At 43.2% G+C, this 11,323-nt stretch overlaps 2 protein-coding genes across 2 annotated transcripts in view; one reads left to right on the forward strand and one right to left on the reverse strand.

Moving 5' to 3' along the window:
• The window catches only part of T265_06031 (hypothetical protein), a gene marked incomplete at both ends in the record, with an annotated part of 7,298 nt that extends 514 nt beyond the window's left edge, over positions 1-6,784 (forward strand). The window contains one exon of the mRNA XM_009171190.1: positions 6,581-6,784. Coding sequence (XP_009169454.1) covers positions 6,581-6,784 — 204 coding nt within the window. The remainder of the gene's footprint in view (positions 1-6,580) is intronic.
• Positions 1-10,896, reverse strand: part of T265_06030 (hypothetical protein) — a gene marked incomplete at both ends in the record, with an annotated part of 146,642 nt that extends 135,746 nt beyond the window's left edge. The window contains 2 exons of the mRNA XM_009171189.1: positions 8,147-8,251; positions 10,840-10,896. Coding sequence (XP_009169453.1) covers positions 8,147-8,251; positions 10,840-10,896 — 162 coding nt within the window. The remainder of the gene's footprint in view (positions 1-8,146; positions 8,252-10,839) is intronic.
• Between the last annotated feature and the right edge of the window lie 427 nt (positions 10,897-11,323).

Raw genomic sequence — 11,323 nt, forward strand, 5'->3', positions numbered from 1 at the left:
TGATGATGATGATGATGATGATATGTGTGCCATGGGTGGCTTTCTCACAGAAGATTTTCATCACGCCATACAATATCATTTTCGAGATTCAGTTAACATCCGGGCCACTGCCTGATTAGTTTAGCAGTTTAAAATTACCAGTATCATTTTAGCATTTTATCGATTCGCACTGGAATTCACGATGCTCTCCAAAACTAAGATGAAGTGTCTGAGCTATTCCGCACTTAAGAAGACTGGACAGAAAAACAAGTGTTTTTGTGTGGTATTTTGAGTCATTTTCAATCCGAGCTTCCAAAAACTAATTAAACCGTATTGCAGAAACCAAGTTTATTCAAGTTTATTCAACTATCACCTCTGGTTTGATCAAACAAGGGTTTGCTTGAATTCCACTTGAATTCGTCATGAGATTCTCATCAATAAGGCATCTTCCAAGGGTTGTAGGACCACTTGTTGAGCCGGCAAAAAATTTGTCTCGGTAAAGTGGTGGACAGCTGCTTGAAGGTTAATTCGAACTATCCCAGTTTTCGATCGAGTTTGGACGCTTTTGTTTCCGCTTCATCTCTTGCCAGATTTCCGCTCGTCGCTGGCTGCATCAGCCACATCAGAAGATACAACAAAAAATGGGCTAGTACCATTTTTTGTCCGGGCGCAACACACTACTCGTGAGGTTGTTGAATACTCTTCGACAGTCCACTTCTTAGGGCTCATCAGGTAGGCGCAGTCCCCGAGTTTCCGTCAACCTTATGTTCCCCTTGAACCCAAATTGGATATGTTCCGACAACGAATTTTGTTTTGACGGGAGACTCAACTGAATCCAGCTTAGTATCTCGTCTATGATAGTTGAAGCAGGCGTGTGTAGCGTTTTACGTCTAAACAGCCACAGCCTATTGCGGTCTTTTGAATATCCCATCAACTGTGCCATGAGATGACATGGTACAGCACATTCGGTTGAACCGACCCAACGTAAACAAGATATTCAGCTGGATTCATCCGAGGCTCTTGTCAAACCCAAATTCGTGTTCAAACGAGGGAGAGAACCATGTTTTCAGATGATGATATCGATGCTGATGGTGATGATGAGGACGGCCACTTTGCCACATTTTGAACGGTGGATGGGACTATTGCTGCTGAAATTACCATAAGACATTTAAACGTATAGACTTCACCGTCGTAAAAAGCTGAGATATCGAGAGGGTTGTTTCCAGTTGAAAGAGAAGTGAAACAAAGTGGAAGAATCTTTCTATGCGATGGACAAGGCGAAAACAGTATACTACTGTCTACCAGTTTCACACAGCTTCACAGGATAGGCGGATGTTCTATCCAATTTTTGCAACAATACAGGCCTTACCTCCCTATCATCTACAAAATTATACGAAAACGCAATGTGCGAAAGACTTCCATTTAGTCACAGAATAATCACGGTTTGAGGAACGTATAGTTTCAATCATTTCTCTGCAGAGTATGCAACATACGGTTGTGTAGATAAATGCCAAGTCAAGTACGATGAAAAACACACGAAAAAGCGTTATCATTCATCACACGTTCGAATCCATCCACAAGTTCACAACACACAGACCACAATCTCCTCCCTCCTGTCCGTAGCCCAAGGTCCTCCTACTGGTGACTTCGGCCCAGCTGTTCTATCCCGTACCAACCAATGGTCTTGTTTCACGCTTTTGGTTGTGTTCACATAGCCGTATGTTCCAATCTGCGCAAGTGTGACCTAGGGATAACTTTAATCGAACCTTGTGTCTTCTGTGATTAACGGACTTCTCGAAAAGCAAATTATCCCATGAGGGACACAAAAAATGGATTGCTGAACTAAGCTGTTGTTTACGATGTAAGACTGAATTGTGGACCCTGGAATCATAACACTTACTTTTGGAAGTCCGTAACTCAGCATTCTACGGCAAGGCAGTTAAACACCAGGAGTCCATTCCAAACCATAATCGAGTTTCCTAAGCTGTCTCAATGATCGTCCTCAACATGTCCGACGATCGTTCGATTGCGATGCCTTCGAAATTGCACTCAACTGAACGACAGAAACATTTTTTCTTTCGCCTTTGGCCTCTGAAATCCGCTGAGGAAAGCGTCCCCATACAAAATCCGTCATTCGAATAAGCTAGCTACTTCTCGGACTAATGATAGAAATGAAAGCCCACGCAGCTTCAAATAGGTCGAATTCCTATTGAGAGTTTATTAGTTTGCTCCACAAATAGCACATTGGATCAGTTTTTCCTGTAGCTTCCAGTTCACCGAACCCCAGTGGATCATCAAGTTCACTAAAATACTAATTTAGTAGGTCACAAAGGGTCTGCTTCGTGACAGAGGCATTAATTTCAGCTTGACATTCTTAAGATCTGATCCAGCGTCTAATCAAGTGACATTTCAACCTGCTGGACGGGCTGGTCTTCCATACGGACTGCATACTATCATGTCAGTTCACTTCAGTCTAATCTTGTTCCACGCTCTGCAAAGCACACGACTTGTGTAACACGTCCGAAGTGTCCAGTCATGTATTCTATCTAACTTCTTGACCGATGGCCTACCGCAAATTTGACATGCCAATCATTGTGTCCTTTTAAAGTATAGCCGGAGTGAACTGTCACGGTTCTAAGTGCAGCAAAAGTTTGAAGAAAGTTTAGGATGAATTCGACGGATACACTTATCTGCATTTCAATTTGTTTTCCACAAAAGTGAATCTCTCGTTTATGATGTTCTCCAAATGAATGTGCTGCACAAAGGCTGCCTCATGTTACGGTTGACACGATATTCGAGATATCGCAGGTATATGTTTATTAAGGAAACTACTCACAAGAACATCATGAACAAGAGATTTATTTAAGTTTTCCATGAAAACCAAACTGATATACAAATGAGCACATTTGTCAAAAGCGGTCCAATTTGGGTTGGAGTAAAACATAAGGTTGACGGAAATTCGGGAACTGTGTCTACCTGATTAGCCCCAAGATGGGTGAAACCTGTGGTGGACTTTCGAGGAGTTTTAATCAAACTTGTGAGCAGTTTCTTTCATGAAAAGTGTGGACTTACTTTCAGATTGGACGAACGAATCGCCCTAGCCTTCCCTACCCTCTCACTAAAGTCACGAGTACCTCGGGTGCTCGTATCACACTCACCTTTAACATACCATAATTCTATGGTCATCGAACCTGACACCCTGTGCAACACCCTCGCGTCTCGTCTGCACGTATCACGATTTCACTAGTAAATATTTCAGACGATTTTTCTTCCAGAAATCCAAACAAACGTCTTTCCATTTCGTCTGATGCCAATCGGCTAACTGAAAACTCACCTCAGGGTGCACAAACTGGTCTAATTTGCTTGACTTTAATTGAATGCAGTCTGGTATGGACTTCAGTGGATCACTGTAACCCAAGCTGCTGTGTGTCATCGAACTAGCTATTTTTTGTTCAAGAGAATGAATCCCCAAAAGGAATCCGATGTTAAGCAAAACAAAGCTATTCACATTGTCGAACATGAGGGCCGTATTCGTTTATCGTCCTGTCCCCGGTATGCACTGAGAAAACCCCGGTCACCTTGAGTGTTAAGTGCAGCCTGCTAGCCTTGAGCGCTGTAATCAATGGTCTACTGGTTCGATCTTGGTTCTTCCACTTTCTTTAGTATTATTATTGTTTTCGCAGTCATTTGTTGGCTAAAGCCTGCCTAGACACCAAATTATCGTCCATCGCGAATTTCCCATATGCATTAAACCGATTCTCATGTATCGCTTGCCTGACGTAGGTTTTCTTTTATTCTCAGTACTCAATCACAGCAGAGTAATTGCACCTGGCTAGCAGTGCCAGCACCAAGCTTTCATTGATCAGAAGAGTGTTACTGGGTCGCTAGGTCTTGGAGCCACATGCCTGTAGGTCATTGGTCCCATCCATCACAAGACAATCCTCTAACCAGTGAGGCGGTTCGACCGATGCGGCACATCTGATAAATATATGCCGATGTCGACCGGCAATGGTTACCACCATGTCAAAGCTTGTAGCGGTATCCACTCTTCTGTTGCAGGCACGGGCTGGGGCTGAACATTAGCCTATCCGGCAGAATCAACAATCAGTGGCCCAGCATTCGGACCAATGAGGAAATCCATTCTGTCGTATATATTACAGTGAAAAACTCCAAATAATCTCAGATCGTAAGACCTTAAAAATCAAGTGCAACCAATAGTCCAGAAAACCGTGCACACAAAACTGGCACAAGCAAACCAATCGGCTGTGTAACAATCAAGTAGTCGTAAGTTGAATGGACAATTCCAGCTAGAGGTGTACATCATTCCCACACACTCAGACACCTCAAGATGAACACCTTCGACAGGAATCTTGTCCGGCTTATCAGTGAGCAGAGAGAAGTGCTTATATATGGTGGTGAGGACTCAAACTGGGATGACATATAACACATTCAGTAGCCAAGTTCCAACTTTCCAGCTCAGCTATACTATACGCCGTTCATGCTTAGCTTCCACATTAAATCCGGTGTCTCCTTCTTGAGGGGTATGAACATATGTCATCTGATCGGTTACTATATTTTGCTGCCTGTCTAAGTGCATTTTGTCACATTGTCACGCCAGACACACTGTGTATTGGAACAAATTAAAACGTGTTCACCAAATGCGATAACGAGTCTTTGTAATTGTTGTATGCTCAACAGACAGTCTAACGCACAGCTTTCTCGAAAACTGTACTTCTTCTGAAGAAAGGTACACGCTGAGCCCAACTAACTTTTTATCTCGGCTAGATACTGGATCGAGTCGATGAGGCCCATTCATCTTCCAAGATCTTGTGAGCAGTCATCTAATGAAACTTGCGTAGCCATCAACTCACGCTCTATGAAAGATAATTAGCCAGTGACCACCACAACGGGAATTCGAGCGAGAATACTGACGAACACTTTCTGGACGCCAGATAACACATGCAGCTGGACTTGAACTGACACCGCCTTGGTTTGTCTTACAGATGAGATATGATCTTAACCGACAAACTGCAATTAGGTCACACAGCTGGGGAGGATAGAGTAATCTCTGTTCAAAAGAACGATTAAAGGATATGACTTGTGCGCATTTGGATTACATTGTAACTTGTCTGGGGTGACAGTGAAATAGACAAATTATATTAAATATCCACCCGAACCCCCGTAAGGACATGTAATACGTCTTTATCTTCATACCAGTACTGGGCAACTTAATATAGTATTTTTGACTTTAAGGCTCACGACGTCGATCACAGTAATAGGCTGCTGGCCTGTCCGTACTACGATCACTTTATCAACGAGAGTAAATCTGCGTTTTTAGGAGGTCATGAGAATATTGCGTCTGTCATTCACGTATGATGGTTTCTTTTTTGTACTAGCCAAAAAGCAAGAATAATGGAGGTCCTGAGAGGAATAACTCCGGGGTTGATACGTTACTGCTATTCAGCAAATAAATTTTTGGGGTCATCACTTCTAGTGTGAAAGTCTTGTTACTTGGTCCTCCCTGCAGGTATCCGAAGTGTTCTTGAGATGAGCCCGTAGGCATCGATTGATCTCGCTATAAAACTGTCATAAATGGCAAGTCAATGGCTAGGCGTGATTTAGCAAACAAGTGTTTACGATTCATAATGCCTTATGAAAGCATAACCTGATACTTGAATGGGACAATAAAACTCCATCGATCCAGTTTGGCAACAGAGTGAGCCAAGGAAGGCACCAAACGTCCGCCCATACACTTTCTCAGAGAAGCACATCGGGTAACGCAGATGAGTAAACTTTGTCTTACACTGTTCGTTCGACATCCTGCTATAATTAGAACCTAACTGAAAGAGTTCTGACCGGTGGTTTACTAGAAACCGTACTACAAACAGTCCAGCCACAAACGGTCCGAACGGTGAATCTGCCTGCAGTTAGTATCGATATCAATGACATCACAGCCAGTAGCCTCAACGTCCATTGATGAAAATAAATCTGATTAGAACCTTTTTTAGCCACCAAGTACAGTAAAACCTCGCATAAGAGTGCATCTCCAAAAACCTCTACTTAAGAACTTTACCTCAACTAACGAGCACCTCCAAGCGCCAATCCCGACTCCGAAGAAGCATGAACCGTCGTCAAAACTAGATAGAGTAAAACCACATTAAAATCTTTCTGAAGAGGAGCTTCTCCCATGGAAATCTACGACGTCTCTATCCGCCGGTCGAGATTTTTGTCTGATTTTTCAACAAGAGTGGACCGACAAAAAGGTAAGCTGGTCACTTTCCTCGATTGTCTTTCCTGTAAATCGAAGTACGTGCGCACTCAGGACAGTTTAATGACAAGCTAAGTTGCCGGTTCCAGCACTCTCAGGAAGTGCAGCTATGTTCACGAATGACTAGTCATTTAAACAACCACGTATGTGGTGCCTGTGGATTGCAGGTTGCAAACCAGGTGAATTAAGTTGAAAAGCCTATTTAATGTAGTTCATTCAATATCTTTACGCATCGTTCTTATAGTGGCATTTACGGAGCGAATGGATAGCAGCGTACATATCCATCATTCTGGTGTGGTGAACTGTTTAAATATATTGTTATTTCTGAAGTAGCGTCATCCGCATTGCCCACTAGTTCTCATTAAACAGAGCGATGCGCCAAACATAGTTTGGTCAAGTTCCGCCAGTAAACTTAGTCGGGTGGGCAACTGCCATCTCCCTGTATGGGGACCCCGGGACTCAACTTGCCAGTGGTTAACGGCATTGGCAGTAATGGCCCAATCGTACAGTCAGTGGCGCTCAAAGCTATCGCTCTGAACGTGTAGCTGCCCTGTTTACGAACAAACTGAACATGCTTTCACCTCCAAGGCCTGGTTGTACGTTCCATATTCCGGTTTTCCGGTGATCGAAACTGGAAGCAATGTGCCTGTGGTACACGGTTTATGGCCGGCAAATTAAACTGAACTGAATTACACCAGATGCAGCCTAACATAACTTATCAGGTACATACTGCAGAGACTGTCCTAGAGCTCGTGACCTGAAACGTTTGTCCCCAAAAAACTTAGGGTATTACTACTTTGCTACTTCATATTGTTTTGTACTTTATTCGACGGCTACTTTGTCACAAAAATTAAGGAAATGAAATAAGACAGAGGTGCCTGGTTTCAACATGACACATACTTCAGGAGGTTCAAAGAAGCTAATGGAAGAGCCGCATGAAAGCTAGAAAATGCATTTTAAAACTTTGTGCATGGATACAGAACACCTTGATGAGCTGCGTATTAAAATGTAGCATCTCCGCTTTTGGAAAAGACCATCATCCAACGGTTCAGCGAGCCACAGCGTCTTATCAAAACACTTTGTTTCGTCCGACGTTTCCAAAAAGGACAAACATTTATAGGTTAATTGCGCACACGATCCTCCAGAAGTGGCCCCATCATGTAGGGCCAACATCAGCACTTACCGTCAATCATGACGTATTCACTTTTTCTCTCTGTGGTCCCACATGAGTGCAGTTCCTTATGTCATCTTCTGGTGACTTGCCTCCATGTAAAGGGGTTATTAGGCGACTAGTGATTCATGGACAACATTGTTGGATACCACTAGTGGGGAGTGATTTTTTTCCTTGAATCGATTTTGGTCAAAAATGCTGTTTTTTTTAGATGTGATACAGGGTTGAATAAAGCAACGCAACGCAAGGAAAGTCGAATGTCTTTCGAGAAGTACACTCATTTGTGAATCACGAGAGGCTCAACTGAATCTCTCGTTTATGATGCCCTACAACTGAATGTGCTGCACACAGGCCGCCTCGTTGTAGCTAAAAGTTTTGCCTAAACAGAAGAACAGTAGACTTTCATAAAAGAAACTACTCACAAGGTTGCTGAAAACTCTTCGACAGCTCACGACCGGTTTCACCCTTTTTGGAGCTTATCAGATAGACGCAGTCCCCGAGATTCCGTCAACCTGATGTTCTAATTGAACCCAAATTGGAAGAGTCGAAGAGTTTTCAGCAACCTTGTGAGTAGTTTCTTTTATGAAAGTCTAATGTTCTTCTGTTTAGGCAAAACTTTTAGCTACAGGCCAGTGTAAAATGCTTCATTCAACGATGTCACTCTACCGAAAATAATTCAACCCAATAACCAAGCTTACCAAAAACAGAAAACTGGCAGGCTGGCTTACCGTGTTGCATGAGTGAATGTCCACCGCACTTTTGTTAAGCAAATCGAGCACTTTGGATAAATTGCCCGCACGCGCTGCGCGTAAAAAGTTTTGTCCGCATTCCGACTAAAGGAGTGAGAAAGAAAGAGCAAATGTAGAAGATATTGGGTACTAGCTGACAAATTTCACACGTTCCCCGGTTCCCTCCAATCATTAGTCTAACAAATAATCCTAAATTTCTGAATTGATTAAAAATTCAGACTGGCTGACAGAAACCGGCGGTGTACGGACAAAATAGACAGTTATGAGTTAAGCCATTATTCTTATTTGCGAACCTGGTTAAACTGGACAGCATTGTCTTAAAGGAACCCTATTCACAAAGTTATTCAGAACTCTTTGATAACGTTATATTTAAAAAACCAGGTGATTTTTAACAGCAGAAACAAGATGAAACAAAAAAATTGACATTTGGTGTAGGGTTTTATCAGCAGTCAGTTTTATATCATCCCCCTTGTCTGAAGATGGCACCTCACGCGTTAAGTATCCTTACCACCTCAACTCACAGATAATCAACTCATGTTCTTAAATCAGTTTAGTTGTGGAGAGATAATTGGCTCTGTTAATAGGATTGACAAGCTTTGAAATCATAAGCAGGTCATTGATGAACTTTAAAAACGGACCTAGACACAGAAGAGAGCTTTAGGTTTCAATATATAACTGAATTTGCATCAAACTTGTCACCCTCGCTGGATATTTTTTTAGATTTTTACATTTGTACTAAAGTGGCGTGTTTGGTCGTTTCAGTGAATGTGGTGGGTGATTTATCCTAAGGAAAAGGCATGACTGCAAGCTTCTGTTGATGGTAAACCAGCCGGAATATTTGTATTCTGTGTGACTGGCGTGGTGTTGTGAACGCAGTTGAATATCTCAAGGGACAAAATGAGGTGGCTGGTTTGATGGACATTGTTAGGAAGGTCAAATCATCCCGGAACCTGATGAGACCCTTACTAAACTCCGATCAGACAGCCTTGGATCAAGGTCGAACAGTGTCCCTTCAATGTATAGCACCAAGCTGTTGTACCTTCGTACTCGCTAGTTGCAATAAAGCTATTGTGTCCCTTGTCGGCGAGTTTTCTTCCGGCAATTAGGCACTAGAGCGGGGACAGCAGTCATATATAATAGAGATCCTCAGTTGTTGAACTAATCTCTTTCCTTTTACCTCTTCCGTGATTTTTACTCTTGTCAGCAATAGTTGGTTGAAGCATACGTCAACAGTCTTTGTTTTGTTGTCTTGGGCACAAGGTGGATGAAGCACCTGTAAATCACTTTGAGAATATGCCCTGAAAGCCAGTGAGGGCGTCGTCCATATTGGCACAGAGTGAAACGACTCAATCTAAGCTGCAAAATGGTAGGCCGCTAACAATATACTCACTACGAGTTGTAGTAAGCTCATTTCTCTACTCTCAATGAGATTCGTCCTTTATGTCTCTTTAGTGTCGACGAATCAGACAGGTTATGACTAAGTAAACTTGGCCATTTCTGGCTTCATCAATTTAGTGAAGCATGTAGCTTTACGGGTTTTGGTAAGCGTTCATAATTCGCAACCGTAGCCGGCAAAACTGGAGCGGTACCTCCTGAAGAAGGCCGTTTCTTACCCATGCTGCTCTGTCGAAGCAATGTTTTAATGTTCTAGATATGGTGGTCAGTGGAGATGCCATTTTCAAGTGGCATGAGAATCAAGATCAATTTAAGACCTTTCGACCTGATTATGATACTATATTAGGGTTGTCACGGACCACGAACGCGAGCGTTCTGGGACCGATGTATCTTATCGCCGCCTCACCGTGTTACCATAGTACCATGCTTGTTTTCAACTGCCGCATCGATAAGGGTTATGCAACAGAAAACCACACAGATACCGTTTTCCTTCATGTGTTGTGAACTAGCTATAGGAGCAGACCAGCCTTGAAAACTGTGGCTTGACATTTGCAGCAAGCGTAGAGCCGTCTATCGTATCAATGACGGCATTACTTTCTGTATCCCTGCCATCTTGGGACACTACGCCAGAAAACATGCACTGGGGCTTCACTCAGAAGATGTCATCAGTTTAAGCTATGACAGTGAACTGATTGCGAGTTTCTCAGTAAACTCACAACATTAAATGTTTGGATACCGCAGTCGGAGCACAGTTGACATAGGCGCTAAAAAGTAGGAATCCAGACGCACTGCGGAAGTACACTAGTGACAACATGCAACGTGTTTTTCACATTGTCGGCCAACTTTCAGTCGGTCACAAGGTATGTCCTGAACCCCGTATGCATATGTTCTTAGGGAGCTCCAAACGGTTCAAGCCATCTAAGATCATTAAATGTTTGGATACCGCAGTCGGAGCACAGTTGACATAGGCGCTAAAAAGTAGGAATCCAGACGCACTGCGGAAGTACACTAGTGACAACATGCAACGTGTTTTTCACATTGTCGGCCAACTTTCAGTCGGTCACAAGGTATGTCCTGAACCCCGTATGCATATGTTCTTAGGGAGCTCCAAACGGTTCACGCCACCTAAGATCATTCAGGTTCAAAGAATTCAACATCTGTGGGTGTTCTACCATCAGGAATTTCTGTTTAGTTCATTCAAATTTTAGCGAGTTTTTTAAAGAAGACCTCCTCTCAACTAATCCATGATTTGTGTCACCTAGTATCAAGAAACGTACATAAGCTGGTCGCTGGCTTGTTCGCTGAGCTGGGCAATTTGGTTGCAAACGTTTCATCACTAATCGAGGTGACATAACCAGTGCGTAGTTGTGCGTAGCGGTGGGTTAGTGGTTGTGCGTTCAGCAGTGTTACGTGTGTGTTGATATACGTGCTGGTAGCCGGGGATGACCTTTGACCGCGACTAGTTATTCTGTCGGGCGGTTCCATTGGTTGTTCTTTTTATCCCGTGTCCTCATTCGCCGATGCCCACGTGACTTTTGAACTTGGCATCCCTCGCCGTCGTAGTCTAGTCGATGTTGGAGTGACCTTTGTCCTTCCGAGTTCCGGTTGTGACCTTTATTGATTTGACTCCGAGGAGTTCCTTGTTTCTTCGTTTGTGAATCCATTATTCGGTCCTCCTTGAGTGTTTCGGTTGCGATGTTGATCTCTCGCGCGTAGAGGTGCGTAAATTGGATCCAGTTCGATGCACCGGTTTATTGAACC

Source organism: Opisthorchis viverrini, assembly GCF_000715545.1.
Source record: "Opisthorchis viverrini unplaced genomic scaffold opera_v5_121, whole genome shotgun sequence".
Lineage (NCBI taxonomy): Eukaryota > Metazoa > Platyhelminthes > Trematoda > Opisthorchiida > Opisthorchiidae > Opisthorchis > Opisthorchis viverrini.